The sequence below is a fragment of the Prinia subflava genome, chromosome 1 (genome assembly GCF_021018805.1).
Source record: "Prinia subflava isolate CZ2003 ecotype Zambia chromosome 1, Cam_Psub_1.2, whole genome shotgun sequence".
Taxonomy (NCBI): Eukaryota; Metazoa; Chordata; class Aves; order Passeriformes; family Cisticolidae; genus Prinia; species Prinia subflava.
Window position 1 is genome coordinate 112064009 of NC_086247.1, and position 27495 is coordinate 112091503.

The 27495-nt window shown below is 37.3% G+C and overlaps 1 protein-coding gene across 1 annotated transcript in view; it reads left to right on the forward strand.

The window, feature by feature from the left end:
- The first annotated feature begins 453 nt into the window (after positions 1-453).
- Positions 454-27495, forward strand: part of TOPAZ1 (testis and ovary specific TOPAZ 1) — a 38995-nt gene continuing 11953 nt past the window's right edge. Inside the window, exons 1-14 of the mRNA XM_063408518.1 lie at positions 454-1606; positions 3010-5518; positions 7866-7927; positions 10221-10351; positions 12349-12404; positions 15568-15674; positions 17886-17971; positions 18692-18829; positions 23225-23288; positions 24422-24573; positions 24783-24875; positions 25159-25274; positions 26168-26234; positions 27210-27384. Coding sequence (XP_063264588.1) covers positions 454-1606; positions 3010-5518; positions 7866-7927; positions 10221-10351; positions 12349-12404; positions 15568-15674; positions 17886-17971; positions 18692-18829; positions 23225-23288; positions 24422-24573; positions 24783-24875; positions 25159-25274; positions 26168-26234; positions 27210-27384 — 4909 coding nt within the window. The remainder of the gene's footprint in view (positions 1607-3009; positions 5519-7865; positions 7928-10220; positions 10352-12348; positions 12405-15567; positions 15675-17885; positions 17972-18691; positions 18830-23224; positions 23289-24421; positions 24574-24782; positions 24876-25158; positions 25275-26167; positions 26235-27209; positions 27385-27495) is intronic.

Sequence of the window (27495 nt, forward strand, 5' to 3'; positions counted from 1 at the left end):
CCGCTCCACCATCGCCCGCCGGCGCGGCGGCTGCTCGGCTCTCCGGGCGGGCAGGTGGCGCTTGGACGAGGCGTCGAGGGACGGATCGGTAGACGAGGGCAGAGAGTAAAGGAGAGAGGGTGGGCAGGTGGCGCGGGAGGCTGCAGACAGCGGCCTTCTCGAGTCTGCAGGCGTGCGGGGCTGCTTCCTTCGCCCGTCCTGCTCTGTGAGAGGTTGCTCCGGGTGTGTGTGCGGGGGCGGGGGTGTCTGGAAGGGCCTGTCAGTGGCCTGGGCTTCCTTTCTGTCGGTCTGGGGTCCCCCGGGTGTCTCCTGAGGCGGCAGCCTGCGAGGGGTTGTCCCCTGCTCCCGGTCGGGCCTGCACCCATCGTGGCTGCTGGGCTAGCGAGGTTGTAGCAAAAGGTGTAGCAAAGGAGTGGGTTTTGTGGGCTCTACTGCAGTCTCTGCGCCACCGAGATGCCGCAGTTGAGGTCAGGGAAGGTGGTGAGAGCCAGCGAGGTGATGCAGGTTGACCCAGAGGTCAGCAGCCCCGGCTCTTCGGGGGCAGGGTATGAGCCAGGGGAAAATGTGGTAGTCAAGCGGAGTCCTCGCCTGACACCAAAGAGGAAGCTTGAGCAGCCCTTACCTTCCTTTCCACAACCTGCCAGGCTCTCTGGTGCTTCCCTTAAGTGTTTTGCTCTTCCTGTGCCCGTGCAGAAGGAGGAAGGTGAGAACAGACAGAAATTCCCAGGTAAAAAAAACAAGGGAATCCAACATAGGAAGTCTCCCATGAGAAGCAAGGATGTAGTTTCACCAGTTTCAGACGCAGGTGAGTGTGAAGATTGGCAAGCAGCAGCCACGGCTGCAGCAGTGTGCTGGGAAAAGACCCTAAGAGGGACAGGTCAAAGTCAACAGCTGTTTTTCTCAGGAACTACTTTGCAGAATAAGTTCTCAGCAGGGATTGGAAGGAATGAACATTGCTCAGAAGACCTGAACTTCTCAGGTTTCCACAAGGGTTCAAGGAGCTTAGGAAAAGAAGGCAAACATTCCTGTATGGAAATAAAATTACAAGTCCCATCCTTGAAGGATGAAATTAAGAGCACAGAGAGACATGGAATATCCTGTTTTCCAGAACCAGAAGGTCTTCAACCCGAAAAGGTCACATGGAGTACTGAAGTGAAATGCACTGATTCCATAATGATGCAGAATATGCAAATCCCAGATGTTAGGAAGAATTTGGGTGCTCAGGAAGCCATGCCTGAACCAAAACCTCAGGAAGAGGCTGATATACCAGAAAAGTTGAATGGGTGTCCATTAATTGGATCAAGAACACTAGGGACACAGGAAAGAGAAAGGAGGTGCTTTGGCAGGAAAGGCAGGGGATCAGTGGTGAAACCAAAAGCATATGGTCCCAGAGAGAGGGGTAGTTGTGTCTTGCTAGAACAGCATACACAGTGTCCAGAGTCCAGGAAAGGAGCTCTGAGTATGAGGAACAGAAATGCATTGCTGTCACAGCAGCTGCAGGATCTGAGTGGACAAGAGCAGCCAACAACCAGAAGGAAGACACAGAAGCGTTGCATGAAGGAAGAGCAGCAGCGCTTGAGCCCCCTGGACAGCCCAGGGGAAAGTGGTAAGCACTGGTACAGCTCCACTGTAGAAGCACAGGTACAGAATTTGGGCTCCCAAATTGGTCCTGCAGTAAGACCCCTTTAAAAACTGGCTGCTGGCTTAGTTTGAGAAAAGCTAGGATGTGCTTCCCAATACTGTAAACACCACCAGTCTTAGAAGGAGACAGGTTTCCAGAAAGAGGAAAGGCTTTTCTTGAAGGAGTAAAGCAGCTCATTTAACACCAAGAAGAGGAGACCAGTTAGCCTTTCAAGGGGGTAGAGAGAGGGAGGGAGGGGTATGGACAAACAGACAGGCCTGTGGTAGGAAGTGCTGGGAGTTTGTTTCCTTCAAAAGCATTTCCCATTTCTGCAGAGGTGGTCAGCCACAAGCAAGAAAGGGGGTGGTAGTTTCAGCAATGCCAGAATAAAAGACAGTCAATTCCTTATTCATCTGTCTGTTATCTCTTTCTGGTTATGTATGATGCTGTCTTGTTTCAATGTCTGCCTTTATAGGGTGCTGAGGTTTTCTCTCAGAACTTTTTAGTTACTATTTTCTGTAAAATCCCAAAAGATGTAGAAGCAATGATTGTGTTTTGATGTTTTAAGAGAATGTTGAATGAAACTGGAACAATTCTCAAAGAGGAGTCTTAAAAGTCTTTTTTTCATGATGATTGTCTAAAAACATTTTTTTTAACTTTTTAAGTGGATACATTCAAATGACAAATACTAACTGTAGATTATTAATATTTTATGTAAAAAAGTATTCTGAAAAACTGTGGTATTAACATTGTGTTTTACCTTGAAAATGAAGGTCTGAAAAACCCCAACATGATACTAGTATGCTCTTGAGTCCATTCTCTAGTCTAAATTTTCAGATGCACAGTTTTTTACATAATCTCTATCTGCTTTCCAATAAAAAGTAGTAGTCTCTAAAAATACAAGTCCTTCAGTTTTTCTGGATCCTCATGGTCAGTCTGATGCATTTGGCTGGACTGTGTCTCTGAAAGATATTCTTAGGAATAAGTGTTCCTACTACAGAGAATCTGCTGTACAAACGAAAGATTTTAAGGCTGAATGGACTGACAGTATCTGCATTTTCTTGCCAGATTTGCCCTAATTTGTTTTCCACCCGTGTGGAATACACAACAAATACACAACTTCCAGTGCCCTGATGACAGTGTAAGGTTCTGTTGCTCTTTGCATTTGTTTGTGAAGATAATACATTCTTTTTACTCCAAATGTTCCAATAGTGTTTATTAAAAAAAAAAAAAGATAAAACTTCACAGAAATATTTTAGCCTTATACCGTGTCATGTTCTCTAGCAGCCTTGAATGTTTGGGGGGTTTTGTTCTCTTTGTAAAATAGGGTAGTCTTTTTTTCTTAGAGTTTTCTTTAATGACACTTCTTTGTTTTTTTTAATCATCAGAGGAACAATTGAAAGCAATTGAGCAAGACTCTAGTACTTCACAGGGTGTGAAGAAGGTTAAGATGAAGCAAAACAGGGCAGAAGATTCCAAGGAAAAGGAATCTCTCTATTCTAGTTCTCCATTTTCTGCGTCAGGTGACACTGAAAGCAAGAGCTTTCTATGCCGTGCTGTAACAAAAGAGCCTGTTGTGCAGTGTAGGAAAAGGCAACACAGATGTGGTCAAATCAAGCACTTGCAAAGTTTAAATGTGACTGCAGCTGAAAAAGTGATGAACATGCCTGCAAAATGTGAACATCGCAGTGATGTCCTACACCAGTGTGGTGGCTTGCTCTGTGCAACCCAGAAGAATCCATTTGTGGTGTTAGAGGACTGTAGTTACATCAATACATTAGTGAAGCCTTCAGCTAGTGGAACTATCAACAGTTATAAATTAAATGGATTCTTCCATGTAGCCCATGGTACTGGAGACCTGAATGATAGAATTTGCAGCACTAGTAGAATGCAAAATGAGAGATCACTCATAAAAGGTGGTTTGTCATCTAATATAGAAAAGAATGAAAATGAAGAAGGTTATGTTTCATGCTGCCTTAGTGAAAGCAGTGAGTGTTTAAGGGGAAAAAAGTGGAATATTGGCAGAAAGCCTAGAAAAAATACGAAAATCGCAGAGAAATCTGCAGACGTGGCTAGTAAATGCAAGAAGTGTGAGTTACAAACAGAAGCAGCAGTTGCCATGTCAAGCTCATTTGCAGTTCCACGACTAAACCGTACTCTCTCAGCTTCATGTGATCGTACATCAGATTTTGATACAGAAAAATATACTCGTGAAGTACAAACTGTATCAGCCTGGAGAAAGAACAGTACCAAATTACTTGCATTTGAAACTGGCTTTAAGAAGACATCTGAGCTCTCTGTAATAGTAAAAGAAGAAAATTCAAGCAGTGTGGCACGTTATGCAGCTGCGTCAGATAGTCTGGGAGTGTTAGCTCAGATCCATGATGTTTCTGATCATCACAAAAGCAAGACAGGAGGAAATTTGAACAAAGTTAGTAAGAAATTGCAGCAGTTTACCTGTCAAAGAGCAATACCCATGACTGGTAAAAAAGTTTGGCCTGTTGAATCTTGTGCCAGGACTTCTGAATGGTTTCTTAAAAATCGTAAGTCCGTCTCAAAAGGAGAAAGACTTTTAAAGGCTGCTTTTGAGGATTCCTCTGATAAAAGCAGTGTTAAAGCTGTAGGACATAGTGCAGTGACTGAGAATGTGAGACAGCTGGATTTGTATACATCAGTGGCAGAAATTACAAAAGAAATTACACATAAAAAGATTGATTCAAATATTGACTGTCAGGCTTCCCTTGAAACAATGGAATCCTCTTCTGTGGATGTTTATGAGACTTTGACAATGAACAATGAAAATAGGGAATCTCCAGTTAATACAGCTAGAAGTGCCTTGGCTTTTAACAATGATGATGTGCAAGAAGTTAAAGCAACCTTGAATTTTACAGTGAAACAAAAAGATGAAAATGAAGGACATGAAAGACATGAAGGACATGAAAGAAACCTGTCTGTGACAGTCCAGAATGTTACAATAAAACAAAAGGATTACAGTGGAAGAGATGGGACAAATAGAAACCTGTCTGTAACAGTACAGAACGACATAATCAAACAAAAGAATAAAAATGAAGGAGAGGTAACAAACAGAAACCTGTCTGTGACAGTCCAGAATGGTACTTCTACAGGTAACACCAACAGTATAAACTTCAGCCCTAAAGTATTAGTAGTGAATCAGACATTTTCTGATTTAGACCTAATTAAACCATTAACCTCTGGAAACCTGACAATATCTGTCCATTCATTCGAAACCAAAACTTGCAGTCCACTGGAGCTTCTTGAAAGCACTAGTCCAGGAAGGCAGAGGACAGGTGAAGATACTTTCGTGGTAAAATCTGAGCAGTGTCCTCTTCCTGTCATGAGTGATGCTACATCTCCAACTTCCATACAGAAAAAAGCAGATGAGATCGACAGTAAGGACTTCCAGCAGAATGGCTCTGTAAACCTCTCCGACGAGATGTCTGTGCTCCCTGAAAGTTTTTCTGCATATCCACATCCACTTCTTGATGAACAGCCAAAGCCATCTCTGCCTGATTTCTGTGGTACTGAACGTGTGCTGAAATCTAGTTTTCCTGAGCATTCTTGGAATGCAGTCGACCACCTTGTTGGATTAGAAATAAATGGTGATAGAAAATCAAGAGGGATTTTTTCACAACAAAAAAGTCAAAATGTACCAGATATCCTTGAAGCTTACAACCAAGATGTTCTTGTCATTGATGTGATTCAAGATGATCCTGACCTTTTTGGAACTGGTAATGAAGAGGAGCTTGTACCTGCACACTGTGAGGATTGTCCAGTGAAAGCATCCTCTGCAAATTGCATTAAAGACACAAAGGAGTGTATTAAGCCTGAGTCTCCTGTTACCTCAGAAAAGACATATTCAGTAGAGAGTAGTTTTAGGTATGCATATAATTCTTTTTTTTATCACAATATTCCTAAGTACTTTTATCTCACGTCCAGATACTTTGTTTGTAGTGGTCAGGCTTCCTTAGAGAATTTCACTAATCTCTGTTGAAATTATTTATTTGATTTTGAGTGTTTTAAGTTTGAGCTATGACAGTATTCTGAATGCAGATAAATCAATTTTTTCTTCATAAGAACTGGGATAAACTCTTAATTGTAGGACAAGGTAGTCCTGAAGGGCTTATTTAAATGAAGTATGAGAATAGAAAAAAAGACAGTTAAAAATAATATTCTTAATCTGACCTGATTGGAGATACCAGATAGCCTTTGAAGGCAGTTTTCTTAAAAGAAAAAAAAAAGGTGGTATAATACTTAGAAATGTTTTTACTTTTTAGGTGTAGCTTATTCTTCTCTTGAATCTATGAGAGTAAATGGTTGTCTCTACAGTAGTATTCCATTCTGCCATTCTCCTTCCCTCTTTTTCTCCTATTCCCAGACGTGTGAATATTTTTCAGATGTATGATTTGGCTAAGGTGTAGAGGTTTGTGACCCTGCATCTTCATGCAGCAAGTTCCTGGTGTAAATCACTGTTTTACAGGGTTTTGAGATGATAGTAAAAGTGACAGGAGGAGGAAAAGAAATTTAAAGTAGAAACTAGCTTTTGTAAATGTGATCGTAGTTCTTCATGGAGTGGATGAACTCATCTATTGTTTAGTCTGTTTTCTCTCTTAAGCTTTGATACTTGTGGTCAGTAAAAAGGTTTTAAGATTGATTTTTGCATTTTACAAAAAAAAAAGGTTTCGATAGAAATAATGCAGGATTTTCCTCTGAAGATTAGTATTTTATTGGGATGGGTGTTTCAGTTTTCTTTGCATGATCTTTCTAGGTGGCTTTATATTTATGTATTTTAAGTAACTCTCCAGTTATTTTCAGGATTGTACTACCTTATAACTGCTTTCTTTTTTTTTTTTTTACTCACTGCTCTCGTTATCCTCTCCTTTTCATTAAACCCATGTGCAAAAGAGGAAAAAAACCTGCTTTGAGGTGCTGAACGCTTTTTTGAATGAGAATATAGAACTCCCAGATGTTAATAGTATAAAATTTCTGCCAAAACAAGCCTCTAGAGAACAGAGCAAGTCTGTAGTAGGAGCGTCCAAGTTTTTGAGAAGCAGCTAGGCTGCAGCATTTATTGGGAGTATTCATTTCTTTCTAACACCTGTTGAATTTGTTTGCCATTGGCCAAGGAAAATAAAAATGCGTGGTTCCTCTTTCTTAGAATTTCCCCTTGATTTGCTAAAGAAAAAGGCAAAATTCCTTGCTTTTTACCTTCCATAGTTTGATGCAAAGATTATTAGATGGGGATTAACCATAGTTGGTAGCAGTCAGGAACATATTCATGAACTGAACATGAGGATATTGAAATAAGGCAATAGACCTTGCCACAGTTTTATTGGGTAACTTACAATATCACCAGATAATACCAGATCATGGCCAGTTCATACAATTGGGTTTTTTTATTTTGTTGAGTTTTACCAAATACAACTGGGACTTAAACAGGTTATTTCTCTGGTGCTTGCATTTTACATAAAGAAGAGTGCTGGTCACTTCCAGGCACCAGGAGAAGATTCTGTCCTGAAGCCTGAATGGGGCAGTAAAACTAATTTTTCACATGTGCTTTTGTTTGCCATTTTCTGTTGCCTTGACTGGACAGCTTGCTGTCAGTACACTTGGTACTGACATTACACATTCACCAGGTACAGGCTTTTAAAATCTGTGATGATCATCATGATGTTTTATATATTCTGTATGTAACATTTAAATACATATTTGTCCCTCCTGAGCTTTTCTAATGAGAAATACCTATTTTTTCCCAACTTATCTTTGAAATAGGTGAAGTATCTTCCCATGAACAGTTGTTTTTGTTGCTCTCTTTGAGATTCACTGTTATGCGAATAATGTTGAATATAAAATTACTATAAATCACATTTTTTAGAAACTGATGAATTGGCTCATTAGTACAGTATTTTCTTGTTCTGCTATACAGGGAAAATTTCCCTTCCCAGTAGTTTAGGCAAAGATTAAATGAGATCATGAGCTTTAACTGAAAATTTTGGGTTTTGAAATGTATTGGTTTTACTTAACATGTTCAGGCGTATACCTGAAGGGATAAACATAAGAAAGGCAAAAGAGAAAGCTAAAAAGAGTCTTAAAACAGTGTGTTGGATGTAAGGATTCTGTCCATGGCTAAAAGTATTTCTGAGAACTTTTGATTTTATGTAACTGATAGATTATTGTTGCTTTTTTTCAAGATGGAAATCTTAAATACACTTTTTGTTCAAAACAGATGTATGCAAGACTCTGGAATGTCAAGCGACACTGAAAATTCTTGTAATTTGGTGTTAAAAGGTAAGGGTCTCTGGAAATTTTTGGTATATAATCAAAAGAAGAAAGAAACCAAAAAGATGTGAAACTTGTCTGGTTTTGAATGATGTTTTTACTGTAACAGAGCAGTTTGTTTCCTAATGCATACTTAGTCAACATCTTTCAAAATGGCACAAGCCTGAGCCATACAGGGACCATGTACGTCTCTGTAGTACGTGTCTCTTGGTAGTACTGGTGGGTTGGAGTAGGGTTTTTTGTTTGGTTTTGATTCTGGGGTTCTTTTACATTTCTCTGATAGTTTTAGGCAAAGAATTGTTAGTTGTTAACATCATAGTAAGATGCTGAGTCCTGTGATACTGCTTGGGAGTTTAGGTCAGAGTTAGAGGTGGTTTTTCTCTTGTCTTCATCAGCACAAAGAATTTGGTAAAAGGGTTTGTTTCCAGGTTGTCCTTTTTGTTTTTGTGGATGCTATGCCCATTCCACTGAGACGCAGCTTTGTTTTTAAAGGATGTCCTTTTTAATGAAATAAGGTTACTTCCAATTTAGTGGGGGTTTTCTTATTTAAAGCAGAACAGTCCTGCTAGGCAGCACATGAATGTGCTTTGTTTTGTTTTCTACATCTTTTACACCAGACCTACTGTGCAAGGTATACCTCATCTAGAAGTTTCTACTAGATGGGTTGGAGGCACAGGATTTTAACTTTGAGTAGAAGCCTGTTACTGACAGTGGTGCACACAGAGTGCTGAGAGCAGTTTTGAAGGTTCATGGTGTTTCCCTTCTGGTATCAGTTTGTCAGCTTGTTGTTAATCTGACATTTTGACGTTACGTGTTGATTTTGCTTCAGGCTTGAAAGGTGTGACAGTACCTCTTGTGCTGGTTTTCCACATTAATGTGTTATGTTCATGTGGAAAGAGTGGTTTCAGCAGATAGAGCCTCCTGGAAGGGAGTGACTAGAGACTATTAGGGGAAGAGAAGATTTCAGGCTTCAGGTATTAGAAGGCAAAATAAAAGGTAATTAGGTTTTATGAGCTCAGATACCACAAAATAGACACAAGTTCCTTGAGGAGGAGTCAAGAGGAAGTGCACAGTTAGGCTTCTGATCATGTAAATAAATTGGGGCCTGTGCCATGGAATCTGCAGTGTTGAGGTGATTAAAGCCAAAGCTGGCAACAAGTTTTGTACTGTTCAGTAACTTCTGCATTTTCTTAGTTGTTTTACTTCATGTTCTAGTGAAGTCTGAAGCTGAAAGTCTGGTTCTTTTTGTGGTGCTGAAGTCCTTCTCAGATCTGAGAAGCAGGATCCCATCATAATCTTAGATGAATATGCACACAGTAACTTAGGGGTCATACATGACTTTTAAAAAAGACTTGCACAGAACAAAAGAAAGGTGCCTGGTTTTGCTAATTACTGACTATTTATTGAGAAATACATGTTACTGTGTTGGTGTCCTGAGTTACTTAGTGAGGTCATGGCTCCTTGCCTTAGTGGCTTCACCATTTAAGAAAGGGAAAAAGTACTACAGTTAAAATATTCTGGGTAACATAATTCCTCTTCGCCTTTCAAGTGGAAATCTTGTGTATGCTGTCTTCAGCCAGATGTGTCTTGTACTTGGTGATCATAGAGATCAGTGACTATAGGGGAAAAGCCTTTCCAGTACTAATCTGATTCTCTTCCTGTGTCTGGACAACACAGTGCAGTTGAAAGTCATTCGTGTGATCCAGTATGAATTTCTTTTCTATACAGAACTCTTCCATTGTATACAAACAGCCATTTCAGAAAGTTGCAGCCATGGTGTGTTGTTCATTTCCCATGGCACCTGCAGAAGGTGCTGAAATTTCCTGACACTGAATTCCTACTGAGTTTACTATATTACAGGAATTTGGAGTTTCTATATTTACTTCAGGGTTGCATCATGTCAGTATGATTAACTTACGCCCTTTTCTAACAAAGACTCAGTCTTTTTGCTTAGCAAATTACCACACATATCTTTGGCTGTGTTTTAATAAAAAAGCTTAGCTGAATTTATTTGTAAAATACTAATTCAATATTCTGTAAGTAAACCTGTTGTATGTTCTACAGGGACCACTAAAGAACATACAGCTTGGATAGAATTTTAATTGCAGAGTCAGCCTAATATTTATTTAAAATGGTTGCTGCCTTAAGCGTGAAATATTTTTCCATAAAAATTTCACATTTAGGAAGTCCTAGGAGTTCTTAAATGTCATTAGTTCCAAGCCTTTGTAATATTTAGGAAATAAAAGATTTGTTGTCTTGTATCATGGCAAACACATAAAGCAGTGTGTTTATACATTTTCAGCTGAAGATGTGAAAACCCACAACTCCTCCAGAGGAAGCAGTCCTTCAGGAGATGTTAGTGAGGACTTTCTTAAAGATACACAACAGAGCAAACTAGATGAACTTTTGACGAGTTTGGACGTGGATGAAAAGGTACTGAGAAATTATGCTTTCTCTCCTTAAATAGTTCTAGAAATTACAATCCACATAATTGGATAATTTTAATTACTAATGCTGTTTTATCAACAAAATTTTAAATTTCCTGTAATAAAAAGAATATTAGCATTTCATAGATTACTGTGTATTGGCATTGTAATCTTTGCTTGACAGAACTTGATTTTTTTTAATTGTCACCAACAATTAAGCTTCAAATTCGAAGTGAAACAGGATATTGTTATATCAGTTGTTGCAGTAAAGCTGTATTCCCAATGGTATGAAAATTACTGTTCCAGTGTACACCTGTGAGTACTGCTTTGCATCTATGACATTTTTACATGACATACCTAATTTTAAATGTTACTGTTAAATGCCTGTCAGTATCAGAAGGGTGGGGTAGTGTTGGAAAGCTGGGGAGCTGCACAGCCATCATGCATCGAAGAAGAATCATTCTGGGCTTCATTACTTGGGCAAAAGGGCCTTTACAGATTTCTAACTGTTCAGAGGGAACCATTTTCATGCTCACTGACTTTATCTGACCTTTCTCTGTCTTCCCTCCTCTAGATAATAAGTCTAGGTCTTTTAAGATTTGATGAAGTTTTATATTATTTGCTTCTTTGATAATGAATTTACATTTTGTTCTTTTATAATGAATTTACATCTCTCTGCCACTCATACATAGTTGCTGATAATATTTACTGTTTTCCACTACTTCAGGACTGGCTAGTGGTTTTAACTGGATAAGTTAAACTCTAAAATTCACATGGTTAAAAGTTGGTAAGTAATTGAGAAGTTAATCAAACAGTAGAGAATCAGTTTCCCTTTCAAAATCGTTTAAAAGAAGGGAAACATTTCCTTCAGCAAATGGAATTGGGGCTGCTAACAGGCGATTCACAAAGCTTAACAGTACCATTTTGTTTCCTGGTCTTTTGGAGAGACAAAAAGGGTCTGTCAAATTGTAAGGTTTGCTGAAGCTGGGGTACTTGTTGCAGTATTACCAGGTCAGCCCCAGCTGAGTTGTTTCATAGCCTTGTGGCATTATAAAATCCGTGTCCTAGTGCTTGCTGTTCTGTGCTGTGTTGGACAGCAGAAAATATGTACAAATAATCTCACCCAACCCAAACTCAAACCACAAAATGCTTATTAAGCCCTACCTAAACCTGCTCTGTATGTGGATAGAAAATAGCAGTGCACACCTGCAGGGGGAGTGCAATGGCAGAACACTTACTGCAGGTACTCTGGCATTCAGGGAGATTTTCAGATTTAGCTTTTTTGATCATTTTTCCAATTAATAATCTGGTGAGAAAGGCAAAAACTAACCCTGGAGAAAATGCTAAAACTATTCAGGAACTGGTAAAATAAAGTTTGGAAATCTGATGAGAGCATATACATCTCTTAATTCTTTGGCTATAATAAATTTAGTGATGAATATGAAATCCTAAGTTACTTCATTAATAATGGACGAAAGAAAGCCAGGATTCTATTACATCATTCTGTATTAGTCTTTTCAGATTGTCTCCTCCAAATCTGTTTTGTGCTGTCTTTTTCCTCCATGTTGTTGGGGATTTTTTAACTATCCACAGTTGTGTAGAACTGAGCAAAAGGCTTCAATTCCTCCTTGGTGCAGTTTTAAATTTCATTAAACTTGATGGGATAACTTTTGTGGTGTTCCACACATCTCTCAGGCACAGTTAAAATTGGGCAGTGGGCCTAAAAATTGCTCAGATTGTCATGGGAGGAAAGAGAAGACAGTGACATTGTCTTTTTTTGCAACCACTATTTTAAAGAACGGTGTATAAAGGCAATATTTCCATTAACCAAGATATTGTAAGGGTAATCCTGCACGCCGAATTACAGTTTCTACAGTTAAGACTGTCTTATCACACCTTGCAATGATCACTTAAACAGGTTTAAGTCTGTAGAGTAAAGCAGAACAGGCTTAGTAGTGCTTTGCTGTACCTGAAAATAACTTTTAAATATCTTCACATTTCAAGCTTGCAGATGGAATGCCTGATGTTGAAGAAGAGAATAAGAATGAAGCTGAAAAAAGGTACATATAGTGTGTCCTTCACGTAACCTGTGGTATTCCCCAGTTATTGTACAAATTAAACGTGGTGATGTGACCTGAACACCACCAGTATTTAATTCAATTTTCCATGTTACCATAACTATGTGATGAAGAAAATAAATATGTGAAATAATATGACTTTACCAAGTACAGAACAAGTATAGTCATAGCCTGACAGGACAAAAGGGCTTATTTTGTCTTTTGACTGGTGGCAAAATATGTTAACTTCATGACAGCGTCAGACTTTTGCATCTCAATGTGACTGTAGCATAAAATGCATTTCTTGCCACAATAGCACTTAACAGAATTTAACAAAACCAAAAAATAGTAATAAATAAATCATGAAGCTTTCACTTTTCTTTTCTGCTTATGAAAGAATTGAAAGATCTCATTCAAATTCAGGCTGACAAATATTTGTACAGCAGTAGGAGAAGGTGCTTAAAAACATGTCACATGCAGTTAAGGACATGCTTTACTGTTCTTCCAGCTTCAAGCTGTGTTTGCAGTGTTTATTGTACACATTGTTTCTTAGTCTGATTTACAGAACCACAGATTCACCGAGTAAGCTGAAGGGAGGAGATCCATAAGGATCACCAAGTCTTACTCCTGGCCCACCACAGCACTATTCCCAAGAGTAACACCATGTGCCTGAGAGCACTGTCCAAATGCTTCTTGAACTCTGTCAGGCTTGGTGCTGTGACCACGTCCCTGGGGAGCCTGTTCCATTGCCCAACCACCCTCTGGATGAGGAACCTTTTTGTAATATTCAGCCTAAATTTCCCTGACACATCTTCAGGCCATTCCTTTGGGTCTTGTCACCAGAAAAAAAAGATCAATGTTTGCCCCTCCTCTTCCCCTCATGAGGAAATTGGCAGACTGCATTGAGGTGTCCCCGCAGTCTCGTCTTCAGGCTGAACAAACCAAGTGACCTGAGGCACTCCTCACCAGGCTTCCCCTCAAGGCCCTTCACCATTTTCATTCACCCTCCTCTGAACACTCTCTAATAGTTTAATGCCTTTCTTACTTTGTGGCACCCAAAACTGCACAAAATACTCAAGGGGAGGCCACATCAGTGCAGAGCAGTGCGGGACAATCCCATCCCTTGGCCAGTTGGTGATGCTGTCCCTGTTGCCCCCAGGACACAGGGCCCCAGTTGGCCCTCCTGGCTGCTGGGGCACTGCTGACTCACACTGAACTTGCCATGAACCAGGACCCCCAAGTCCCTTTCCACAGCGCTGCTCTCCAGCCTCTCATTCCCCAGTCCGTCTGTACTTCCAGTGTTGCCCCATCTCGGGTGCAGAATGTGTCCGTTTCCCTTGTTGAACTTCATCTGGTGGATGATTGTCCAAGCCTGAATTAGTGTCAGACTTGGAAATTTTCATTCAACAGTCCAGAAATAACAGAGAATTAGTTTTTGTAGGAAAGGTATAGTTAAGATGGAATTTTTAAGTAATTAAAAGAGAAATAACGTATTTTAGGGTGTTGTGGTTTAGGAGCAGAAATCACCAATTATCTACTGCAAACATTAACCCTGTCCTGGCTGGAACTAGGACACAGCAATTTTCAAAATAACCAAGAAACCTTAGCTGACACGAGGAGAGTACTGCTTTTTTTCCAGCACCGCTCACATTTCTGTGACACACTTGAATGTGCCAGAAGTCTGTTAGTGGAGAATACTGCATCTTTTTGTTAATCCACTAGAGAGCTCCAAGCTCTTCCTTCTGCTATAAAATACCCATTTAAATTTGCCTTAGCAACATAAATATTTCCTTATATTGTAGAGTAAGTAGATTGTGCTGAATAAAATATATTTGTGCAATGCAGTACTCCGTGTGGTTAGAGAAGAGGCCTTCATTTGGAATTGAACTATTTTCTCTAGTTCTACTGAAAAATGTTACCATTGCAAAGCTTTTTCTAGAAGAAAACATAGTTGCTGTTCTTATTGAGTAAATGCCACTTCTAGTGATGCTGTTAACTAAAAAAAAATGCTTGCATAGCTATATAGTTTACAGTTCCTGGCAAAATTGTGTGTAGTTCCACATCTAGATTAAAGAAATCTGAAGGGAAACTGCTATGAAAATCCTGTTGTGTCAGAACTGAGGCTGCCATCATGAGGAAGCATAAGAAGATTTCATGTGGTAATTTGAAATTTCTGAGTAACTAAAACTGCAGATATTTTTGTTCCCTCTGGAAACCAACCCAAATGCATTGATGAGAATAAAGATTGATCTTGAAAATTTTGAGTTTGTTACATGGAATTTCTTCCTCTCTACCATAGCATTTTTATTTCAAATTGTATTGAAAACATCCCGAAGTTTAGGAACTATTTGAATTCTCCTGGCTGTGAGAAGTATTAAATATCTTGAATCCCTTATAGGAGGTAGCAACTCTGTTTCTGTCTGCAGAGGAGCAAGCAGGTTAAAATGTCCTTTGCACTAAACCAGGATTCTTAACTGAAAGGGAGAACAAGATCTCATAAAAGAGAATATTTTTCCTGTGGCTTTGTTAACAAATATGGATGAGATTACCAAATATTTTGCTAGCAATATTTTTAGTTATTTTTGAAAAGACTGCATTTTAGTCATTTAATTCTCTGGAATATACATATTCAGAAATAAAAGCAGAACAGTCTTTAATTGGAGTTCCCTTTGAAATCACCTATATCTTCTGTCCAGTAGTCAGTTTTTAGGAAAGAAAATAGTTGACTCTTCAGATGAAATTTGAAAAGCCTTGAGGTTTACTCCTTTGGCAGATGCTACATAACAGACTAATGTAAAGTATGTGATTCTTCAGAGGTGACAGAAATCATCTCAGTCTTCTTGTCAGCATGGGAGGGGAAGTGGTTCACAGCTGCCTTTTCTACTTATTTATTGAATTTCATGTGGTTATGTGTTAGGGCAGAATAATCTCAGCTAAAATCATAATCAGATTGGACCAGACAAATGAGAGGAATGAAAGTAAAACTGTTGGGACTGCTGGCTGTTTAAATTTATGGCAAGTTTTGAAGTGTTGCGTAAAGTGTTGAAGAAATTCTCATCTTTTATACACTTAATCCTTCTTTTTAGGCATGCAGTACATGGAAGAAACCCCTGTTTAATTTGGTTGAACTAATTTTAACAAATTTTTGGGTTTTAATATTCAACAGTGACTGTAAATACAAAGTGAACAGTGAATTGCTATCAGGATCGCCACTGAATGACCGAAAAGTAAATATCTCCAGTGAAGCTACAGAGATGAAATCCTGGACAAATGGTATTGTATGCTGTGTTGGTGAACCTTTCAGAATTTCTTTTTTTCCTTTTTCTTTATTTGCCTGTGAAATCTTAAGGACTGTCTTCAGTTCCCAAAGATGTTGGCTTGAATTTTACTTTGCATATATAAAAGCAAAACTGCAGGCTCATGTATGGTGGGTTAGTGAGAGGTTTGGGGTTGGGTTTTTAGCAGAATTCTATTCAGTAGGGCCAAATAGAAGTAATTCTAGCTGATATTTATGCCTCTCAGATACTTTAATGGTAGAGCAGTGCTTGCATTCTTAGTAGTCTGACACATTGTGTTTGAGATGTGTTGTTAGCATGTAACTTGTTTTCCTTTATTTGTGGTCAGAGAATACGACTGCAGATTTGGTTGGTTGATTGTTCTTTGTAAAACTTGCTAGAGTGGTTTGCCCACCTTGCTGAAGGTCAGAACTTTGTAGTTTATGCCAATTCAAATGTTTTTGAGGCATTCACTAGACTGGATCAAATAATCATAGAGATTTAATAAGTAGCACTTTATGTTGACCCAGTATATTTCACACGTGGGACAGATACCTCCTCAGTGTCTGTGCCACCAGAGAGATCATAATGGAACTGCAGACACTGCACATAACCAATCTGAAGTTTAGCTTTGCATAAATGCATGGTTTATTTGGCATACAAGATAGAGGAAAATGGGAATCAGTTACTTGTGGATAGATACTGCATTCTGTTTCTTTGCAACAGGTGCTTTGGAAATCAATATTTTTAGAATTATTGATTAATATGGTTGTTTATAAACATGGATTTCTTGAATTAAGATCAGTGACAGGGGTTCTTGTTTAGTTTCAATTTATACTGTCAATCTCAGTCTGTAGAACAATTTTATCATCGTGTCATTTAACATTACTTTCAGGTAGTGCAAGAAACACATGATGTAAAAAGCAGTTTTGAATATGTCTTCAGACTCCAGTTCTTTGAAACTGTTCATGTCTTTGGCCTTCAAAGCATATACACCTTCTGAAGAGTTCTTCTACGTCTTCCTTCTTAAAGTCATTTGAGAGTTGCTAAAGCAAGAGTTTCTGTGCTAGGACAAGGCAAAAGCTTTTTACTCCCAGAACTGTGCAGGCAGGATTGGCTATTTCACTTTAGTGCCTGCTTCCCTACAAGTCTGACCTACAGTCAGTCAACGAGGGAGCGTATAAACTCCTGAAAGGACCTGGTGAAAAACTCTGTGCTTGGGGATGGCAAAAATCTGGAGGAAAGATCAAATTCCCAGTGGCATTTTTTTGTAGCTAGTGGTTGGCTGTTTTCTCAATCTTTTTCTCAGTCACTAAATGTATCCAATCCTGAATTTATCGAGTGGCCCACTGTGACTTCACAGGTTTTTGCAGTGTGACAATACATAAGATTAAGTACTCGTTGTTCTATGTAATGCTCTTCCTTCCTATCCTGTGATAGCCCTATCTGTTAGGAAGACATGGAGATTAAGAACCAGGCACCTAGTGCCATTCTCTAGCAGAACATTCCTTATTGGATGCTCTTTCATAACTGTAGTTTGCCAGAAGGGGCTAAGCACCCTGTCTTTTGAACAGTCGGTTCTTTGAAGGGGACAGATGGGAATCCTAGAATGCAGGGCATTCAAAAGCTCTCATTTGTCTTTAGATAGGTAGTTTAAAATTTGAACTTTTATCTTCCATTAACATTATTCGATTTTCAAAGAAAAAAACTGTCTTTCAATAATAATTAAAGTTCTAAAACCAAGTTTCATGGTTAAGAAACCAGTAACTTAAACTTGCTACTTGCACTGCTTAAAACATAAGAGTGTGAAAGTTTTTCTATCAGTTCTGAAAAAATAGCTTAAGTTTAGGGCTAGTGATGTTGGAATGCAAAGATTACTGGTAAAGTGGGTAGGTTTTGAAATTAAAACTTCTGGATATTTTTATTCCTTTTCTTATCTCTGTAAGTTAGAGCAGGAACCTTGGATAAAGTAGTAAAGTTTTTAATTTAAATGTGCTTACTCATGAAGTTTGCATAAAGTCTCTCTTCTAGGATAATTAAGAAAACTGTAATTTAAATTACTGGGTTTAGACTACATTAATCAAATTTTCATTAATCATTGCTGTGACTTGAAGGAACTACAAATATAAAGGAAAATAAGGTAAATGAGAGTGGTTTGAGTATGATTCATTTTTATTATGTGATTTGCTGCCCTCATCCTAATTTTTAGGTTACAAATCTTCAGGAAGAAGTACTTCACTGCAATTGAAGAATTGTCGAGATTTTGAGCCATGGAAGATGGACAAAAATGCAATTGTGAGTTGTTAAATCTTTGATTTCTGATCCTTTGGCACTAAATTTCTGACGGATATTTAGGCAGTTCCCCATGTATCAAGTCAGAAACTGTGAATCTGTACATGTTTATGTTTTTACACCTTTAAAGATGTTATCACTGAGTAAGTATAATTTCTGAGAACAAAATCAGTGATGAGGGGACTGCTATTCACAGTGAAGTTTTCTTCATTTCTGTTTTCAGCTTAAGCAAAATCAAATAACGATTTTTGCTTTATTAGTGTTGGTAGAACTGAAAAGCAGACAAGGTTTCACATGTTTAGGGCAGCCTCCTTTATCCATGATGTAGGGCACTGAAAAAGAGTCAAGGACATTGATGCCCCGGAATTCTCAGATGGTTATTCAGAGCCGCGCAGCAACTTGTCACCTTTTTCCCTCCTCTCTACTCATTGTCCATCTCATGTAGCAGTTCTTGCATTATCCCTATTTGTGGTCCTCAAGACAGGCTTTTGTTGTATTAGACACTAACGTGACATGACAAGGGATTGATCTTTGTGTCGTTTGAAATGCTGCAAGTACCGTGTAGAGATGAGGGTTGTTTCAGAGCCGTAATTATAGATCACATTTTCTGCTTTCGTTTACAGTTTGCAGATGTTTTGAAATTCTAAAAAATCAAAGACCATGTTTGCTTTCAAGAAATATTACTTGGCTTTTCCTGCTTGTTGTAATTTTATTTTATTCCAGGCTTCTCATTCAGTCCAGCAGATCCTTGATGCACTTAAGCTGCCCCGTAAATACTGCAGATATTATTTCATGACTTCACGTGGGTGTGAAAGAACAAAATGTTGGTTCTCTCATGTTCCAGGACAAGGAGATGAAAAGGTAAAAAGATTTATTGAAGTAAGGAAAAGATTGTAAATGTGAACACTTTTTAAAACCAAAACAACATCTCCTTTGTTCATTTATATATGGCAAGTGAGTAATCAATCAGAGATTGATGGATGAAAAAATTGTTCAGAAATTCTTCTTGTCAAGGTTTTCTAAAGTTTTTTTAAATATGGTATCATTTTGAACTAGTAGATGCTTTAAGAGAACATGCATCAACAATTAGGCTGTACAAATACAGAGGAGTAGAATGGCCAGATTCTGAGACATTTCTATCCTGAGCATCAGAGACTTTAGGCAAACCTTTGCAAAGACTTTGTATGTATTGTTAGAGCCAAAAGCCATCTATGGTATATTACCTTTTGCATGTTTTGTGCAATAATGGCTTTGTTTTAAGATGCTGTAATCTCCTTAAATGTAACAACAATTCTCATAATATTTGCAAGCAAGAATAATTTTCCAGTGATGGGCAAAGTAAATGTGTTTTCAAACATTTAAGAGACATTATGAGTTTAATACTTCCAAGAACTGTGCAAGGCAAGCTAATTGTACTGACGTGTAATAAGATTCTGAAATTGACTGTATGAAAGTTTTGTAAGTTAACTGGAAGCAAACAAAAACATCAAAGCAAGTAACCAATAGCAAATGCCTACACATGTCGTAATCAAGTCTTACAAGATTGATTTCTTACCTACCTACCCTCTTACTGCCATGAGTGCAATTTTATCATTGATGTTAGCAAGTAAAAAATTTCAGAATCAAAATGTAAAAAATAACTTGCAGTTAACCTGTTTGACATAATTACTAAAAACAATTATCATATAAGGGAACTTGTCCATCTTCCTGATATCTTAGATGTACTGTGTCAGAATTCTTAAAATACATCAGTGTAATTTGGTTTTATTTTTTCTTAATGTTTTCTCTTTTCCTTTATATATATATCCAAAAAAAGCTGCTTTATATTTTTTAATGCTTTCTAACCCCTTTGAAAATGAATATGACGTCTTAAAAATACTAAAATCTTAAAAATATTCCATACAAAACTGGTCTCAAATCTGAGCTCAAATCTGAGACTAGTTTTGTATGGAACATTTTTCCTTTTTTCTCAAGTGTGATGTATCTTTGGCCATCTGTAGTGAATATTTGTAGTTTTCAGCTAGTTTGTCTGAATTATTGTGGTTTGTAGTGCTTCAGGCACATTAAATATATATTTGCCTAAAACTGTTAAAAACCTATTCCACTTGATTTTACTTGCGGTGCAGCACTCCAGCACACTTCAACTGTTCTACCCACGAAACCTAGCCAAACTTTCCTGGTAGTCTGAAAGTACCAGAGTTTTGTTTGTGTATGTAGTTATGTTTTTAGACCTGTCCATTTCAAAATGATAATAGGCCAAGCACCTCATGGTGGCACCAAAGTACATAAATGAAAAACAGGTAAAGGCATCTAATCTTATACAGGAGGAATAAAGCTCTTCAGGAGAACTGTTATGCAGACTGGTAGTCCACTTGCTTGGAGCTGTGTTCTCAGTGATAATAGTTACCAGAGTTTTTGAACAGAAATACCTTTCCCCATAATGATATTCTTTCTTTTTCATTAAGTAACCGGTTGATGTTTTAAGGCATAACTTCCTATTATTTAACACTTTACAGATGTAGATGATCACACAACAAGCAGTGCTTGAATTCATAAAAACATCATGTGTTTCAAAAATGAGCATACTCTTGAGCAAGTTGTACAAGTTACCAGTTTTGGGTTTTATTTTTTAAATATACCTTTCATTTTCAAACAGTGAAAAATCTGTTTTGTACTAGGTAAAGTAAACTAAAGACTCTTTCAAATACTTGCCAAAGTATTTAAGGGAGGGTGGATCTTAACAGTATGTATCAGTGATGGAGAAGAGGGTAAAGCAGCTGGACTCTGCTCTGTGGTCCTCAGTGAAGGGGCAAGAGACAGTGAGCTTAATACAGTAAATTGTTTTGCTGAAATGACACTTCAGAGTGTAGCACAGACATGGTTAAATGGTGGTTTCATGGTTAAATAAGTGGTTTCAAAACATGTTGTTATGCAAGCTGTATTTCTCTTTGTGATTTTATTTTAGCTATGTGAACCTTACTCATTAATATTTTTTTAACTCCTATCCATTAAAGAAATTTTTACTTTCTGTGACTTCATACTCTCCTTTTCCTTGATCCTATGAACCTCTCAACTGGAAACAAAAAGGATACAGAATAGGAAGATTCTGTCTTCATTGGTGTTGTCTTACAACTTCAGGGCCTTGACTATATGCTTCTGTTGTGGTGGATTTCGGTTTGGTTTTTTTAATGTGGCTTCCTAAAGAAATGCAATTCTACACTGTCCTTTTATTACTGTCTCTAACCATCATTAAATGACCTCTGAACCTTTTGATTAGTTTCGGCCACACTGAATAGGGATTGTGCATCTCAGAGGTTCTCAGTGTACAGAAACTTCCTGTAAGAGGGATCCTGGTTTTGGTCTTACTGAGATAAAGGCTGCAGTATGGGGGTTTCTCCCTTATTAAACAATAGAGTGGCCACTGACTGGGAGATGCTGAAGTATTTAGTGAGCTCCTGTGCTTGTTCTTCTGAATAAGCACCTCTGTGTTATTGTGGTAGGACCATGTTTTTACCCGAAAGTTGGTTGGTTGTGTAAGAAACAGAGGCCTTTATTATGGTTTTTATTAAATTGTCGTGTTAAATGAGCCATGGAATCAACTGATAGATGACAGAATAGTGTGATTGATACTGCCTTTTGAAAATAGGAATAATCTCTTTCATGTACCTTCATTCAAAATCTATTACAGCTAATTCAAAATGTAAAGATTCTCACATTTTTACATAGTCTGTGGGTGCAGTTACACCTTTCAAAATTGGAACAGCTAAATCAACTGAAGCCTTCTAGAAGGCGTAAATGAATAAGACATTTAGTTTCTTTTATTAATGTAATACAGCATGTCCCATGATTGAATACTACTTACAAGTGTTTGTCCAAGCAATTTCACTAATACTTGGAACAGTCAGAGCTCCAGATGCAATCCTGGGTTTTTTTGGGAGTCAGTCCAAAGAAGGAGAAAAACGAATTCCAAAAGAAAGCAATTTCCATACTGTAAGCATGTGCTAAAGTTTATTCTGGAGATGCCTTCAGCCACCTGGGAGTATAGATTTGGATTGAGTTAACCTGTTCCCAGGTGATACTTCATGATATTAATGATCAAAAATTTGACATGATTTTCTGAAAGGTGAATCTTGGAGTATAGTTCAACATTGTGATAATGCTTCCAAATAAAAACAGTAAGCTTGATTAATACCTACACGTACAATTTTTGTATTCTTAGGCTTGATGATCTAAACAGGTTAATGGTTTTAAAACAAGAAAGATGTCTTGGCCATAAACCAGTATCTTCTACATTGATGATAATTCCTTTGCTGTATAATGAACTTCACGAGTGAATCCCGTGTCATTTTAAAGTTACATGTAAAAATAAACCTGATTCAGTTCTGTAATACCGTGACTACTAATTTAGAGCATTTTCTGTCTTTTGATGTTTAACTATTTCACAAAATAGTATTAAATGTGACAAATTTACATTGTTGTGCAGAAAAACTGTAAATGTTCCAGAAATTTCAAGAGAATTTCTAAAAGGGGGTGGGTGGGGGTTTTCCATAAAATGGAATTTAAGATATAATATCAGTTGTCTTTATTTCTTCATATGCAGAAATGGAGCAAAATGTGTAAGTATCAAAACCTGATAAGCTTAAGGTATTAAGACAAGAATGTTCCAATACTAAATAACATTAAAATTCCTTGGTGTGGATTATTTTTTTAGTAGAGTCAGTGATGCAATGGCTCATCACATCAAGTTAGTTCTCAGTTTTTGTTCTGTGTCTTTATGATTGATTCTTTGTAGCAATCAGTGTTACCAGCTTCATTTCTGGATGATTTTTTTGACTTGGTACATTCATGGAATTTTTACTCACCACGTTTCACTTTTCACATTTTTGCTTCCTTTTCTTTGTTTACAGTCTGCCACATTTATACTGATTCTGAAGTAACTGCCATTTCAATTTTTTTTCTATGAGTACGTACACACACATGCAAACATTTGTGGTCCTAGCAGCCTCTTTACCAAATATTTCATCTGCCTGCATTGTTTTTCTGTTTGATTTGCTGGCCTTTTGACAGAGCCTTTGCCTATACACCCCATTATCTTCTTATATCATTTATCAGTACGTATGGCTTAACATGGAAGCAATGTAAAGCTCATTATATAATAGAACCCGTGTTTGTGAGTAGTTCTTTTCTTTGGCATAAGCTGAAGGTTGATTTACTATAATATTTAGAGTAATTTTTTTTCTTTTTTTTTTTTTACAGATTTGCATGGCAATTCTTAGGACATATATTAGTATCAAAGAATCAGGCCTCCTGAAACGTGCAGGTATGGTATAGTAGTAACTGTTGTTGTATCTTTTTTACTTAGGGTATTCAAAGCAAATTAAATAGGCTGTCCAGGGATAAATGGTTGCCACTTGAGCCATGAATAAAAAGTTCTTACTTCAATTAAAAGAATACATTAAATCCCTGCATTTTCATGGTTCATTTTTCCAGTAAGGCTAGAAATTTAGATATGCACCCACCTCAGGAGGTTCTTAGAAATCTTACTTCCACATAAAATGAACTTAACTGGACTGTACCTAGACTTGAGAATAGAATATGTAAATAGGGCAGGGAGGAGGTTTAACAGAACCCAAATTTTATTCAGGTGCTTTTGGTCACCCTGGTCAAACATCAAAAACCCAAAAACTTGGGAATGGAAGGTCTTGAAATTAAGTGTTGCTACTGCATCCACCTCCAACTGCTTTAGTTTAGTCCTTACACTGTATATGCAAACAATTATGATTAACACATTTTAGGGACTGCAGTTCATTCAGATCCATCTGAGCTTTTGAGTTCAGTGAGAAAGGGCTTTTGTTATGTTTTTACTCTGGACAGTGATTCATTTTATACTGGTCAAGAGCAGTCTTTAAGTTTTTGAAAGCTTCTTAGAGTCTAGCAGAATGAGAACAGGGAATTCAGTTGCACCCTGTGCTGCCATGTTCCCGTGCTGAACCAGGAGTGTTTTAGTGAGGGTAACACTGGATACCAGCAGCCACAGTATGTGTTTATCAAGGAAGGGTGGCCCTGGAACAGGGTGTAAGATCATCCACTGTATCACAACACTTCACTTCCTAGAGCTTCCTGTCTGGAAGGGCCTTACTACCTTGATGCATGTACCAAATCTAACCTGGGTTTGTGCATTCTTTTTGTGCTGCACCAAGTCAGCTAAACTTTCTGGGAACTTACAGTGCTCAGTTCAGTGATACAGCATATTTCAGAATAGTCTGTCTGGTTCTGGTAAGGTTAACACTGTTCAAACTGGATCCTTTCACCTGTATTTCTCCAAATCCCTGTCCCATAATATCTTAACAATTAAATGTTGTTATGCTGTGTCTAAAATGGAAGGAAATAACTTGTTTAAATAGTTAGCATCAGTTAACCTCAAAGTGAAATTCTATTTAATTGCTTTTTCAGCCCAAATATTTATGCAGTATTACAAAGAAGTTACTCCTGGTGTGGATTTTGCTTCTGAAGTGCTGAATGATCTTCTTGTTTCATTACTCAAAAACAGTTTGTTGCAGGAAGTATTTCAGATATTGAATGTAATTGTACAAATCAAGACACTGGTAGGTGACTTTGTAATATTTTTTAAATCTTAGTTTCATAATTTCAGTTTTTTGAGTACTGTGCCATTTATAGTAATAGGTTTGTTTTTACTCTGGTACTCAAATCTTGGGTGAGGGGAGTAATTCAGAAAATACCCTATTATAAAATCTCTGAGCTTTCTAATTGAACAGAGTTGCAAAACTGATTGTGCTTTTTTTGTCTATATTAGCCAGCTGTAGATGTTCTTCTGAAAGTTTTTGAGCATGTGGCTTCTTTGAATATAAGAAATGCAGTGCCTACATTAATCAATATCTTCTGTAAGGTACAAGTTTTGTTTGTACTTTTGTTTGCTTGTTGGAATTTCTGAAATACATTGCCTGTTTTAAAACTCAGACATATCAGTTTAAAAAACAGTACTGAAATAACCCTAAAAGTTATTGTGAGTAGCTGAATTTGTGGTATCAGATTTCATTTATTCCCTCGTTTTTGACTGAGATTCACTGTGATGTGTTTTTCCTGCTGTGTTTGCCACTTACCTCTGAAGATGCATTAAGTCATCAGAGCTTTTTGTCTGCTCACTTTTCTTACCTTGTTTGATATTTCAGCTCATTGATGCTGGTATGTTCCTTGAGTTAGAACATTTTGACTACATTATTAAGTTACTTCACCAATTGCAAATTTCCAGTTGGGAAATGACTGCTGTTTCGAACATAAAATCCAGGTATGTCTTCAAGGAGCTATTTTCTAATTATACCTGCCTAGTTCCTTCTTAAGCATCTATTTTTATAAATTTATGCAGAATCTTTTAAAGATATAGATGAAAAGATATTGGATTTAAAAGATATTGGATGAAAATACTATCCCATCATGCCTAATTGTATTTTAAAGTGCTGTCAATCTACTGTGTTTCAAAGATCAAGCACTGTTAAATCAAAACTTAGATTCTGACCACAATTATTAGTTTTTTCCATATCAGTCATCATTGTACAGTCTGCTGCCAGCTGTGATAGAAGGTTATATAGCTAGCCAAATTAGAAACATCACGGTTTAATATATCATTTAGGCCCACATAAGCAAACAGTACTTCTGCAACAAGCAGCCCTTCTAGGATTAGTTATAATCTGAAGTAGTTTTCTAGTTTCCTTTACAGTGTGACTACATAAACATTTGTGCCAACAGTACTAGGGAGGAGGGTCATTTTTTGAGTACAGCTGGGATATGCTGGGCAAAATGTCAAATCTACTGGAAAACTGCTATGCTTCCCCATCTCTTGAACAAGATTGTGATCCATTTTAATTTTTGTATCGTCTGCATCTACACGCACACACAAGTTAAGAAACTAAATTTGTGATTCATACACCTTTGATTCTTAGTGGAAACCAAATATGCAACATCTGTGAAAATATCTCTTCTCAGTTATTTGTTTAATAAATGTACTAACTTCCCTTGGCAAGATCTTAACTGAGCATTTCCAGTGTGCAGTTTGTATAATGTGAAGCAAATATGATCAAAAATTACATCAGTTTAATGTTCTTGTGTGATAATTTGTTGTTCATCTGCTAGTTCAATAGGTTGTGTTAAAATTGAAATATTCTCTTTATTTTCATATGGAAGATTTAAGGAAAAATATTTTGAAAAGGCATGGATTTTTGACTTCAACTTGGCCGTGGCTGAAATTCAGGTACAATACCTGCATTCTTCATGACTTCTTTTAAACCTACATGAAATAGCAATTTCTAGACATTTTTTAATTAGTGGGCTTTATTATTAAGTATAGTGAACTTATGATAAAATAATTTTATACAAAGCTGTGTTGGGGAAGGCTTAAAATGCAAGAGAAAACTGTCTTTGGCCTTTCTGTAATGTCAGTATTTTAATTCACATACTTGCAGTTTTTATCTTGGTTTTGCATCGAATTCAAAGACTTTGTAACTTTAAGCAATTACTTCCTCTGTGTTGCATTTATTGTGCTTGGTAGTGGTACATCATTCCTCACCAAAAATTTATTTAATACATTATTAGGCAGATAGAATTCATATGTAATATAAAAAGACACAATTGTAAAAGCTGGAATTGACAACATTAAGCAATATTTTAAAGAATAAGAAAATATTCTAAAACATTCTGTATTTGGACACTTGTGTCTTTCATATTCAAGATTAGATTACTCATTATGCACAATTATAATATAGTTTACATATTATCACACATCCTGTGCAGATCCTGAGACTGAAATATAAAAAGAGAAAAAAGCAGTACTGATTTTTGTTACTCCTTTAACACCAAAGTCATCAAGTGATCTGGCAAGCGAAATACTAATTCATATAGAAAATAACCATAAATTCAGCATATGTCATGGGAAAAAATGCTGAGTAAATGCCAGTTCCTAAATAGGATTAATAAGTTCTGAGCTTTCTCAGTTGGGGTGATGACATGAAAAAATTAATTTCTTGCAAGATAGAAGTAATTAGCAGTCCATACAAGTTTGGCCACATGTAACTGCCATATGAACATGAAGATTCTTGGCAGTAGCATTTGATCTCCATTTTTTTCTTCTTTAAGTCTATCTCAGGTACATATCTCAAATTTCCGTATATTTTCTGTTTGGTTCTCTGGAAGCAGGTTTCCTTATATTTATCCTTTGCCTTCTTTACAGCATTGCAAGGAAAAAAGGGATTGGATCAAGCTGGGAGCTTTGTATCTTAATGCAAGAACTGGATGTGAACATTTTGATGATCTTCAGAAATTGTTTTTATCTATTGCTGAAGTTCTAGCCAAAGATTCTGAGACAGACGGACCAGGAGTCCCTTTTTGTGATTTTGCTGATGCAGGTAAAATTAAGATGCAAGAAGTGCTCTTTGTAGAGTGTTAAAAGAGATAAAAAATTAATCATATAGTTTTCTGATTTTTCATATAGTTTTCTGATTATTAGTTAATTTTAT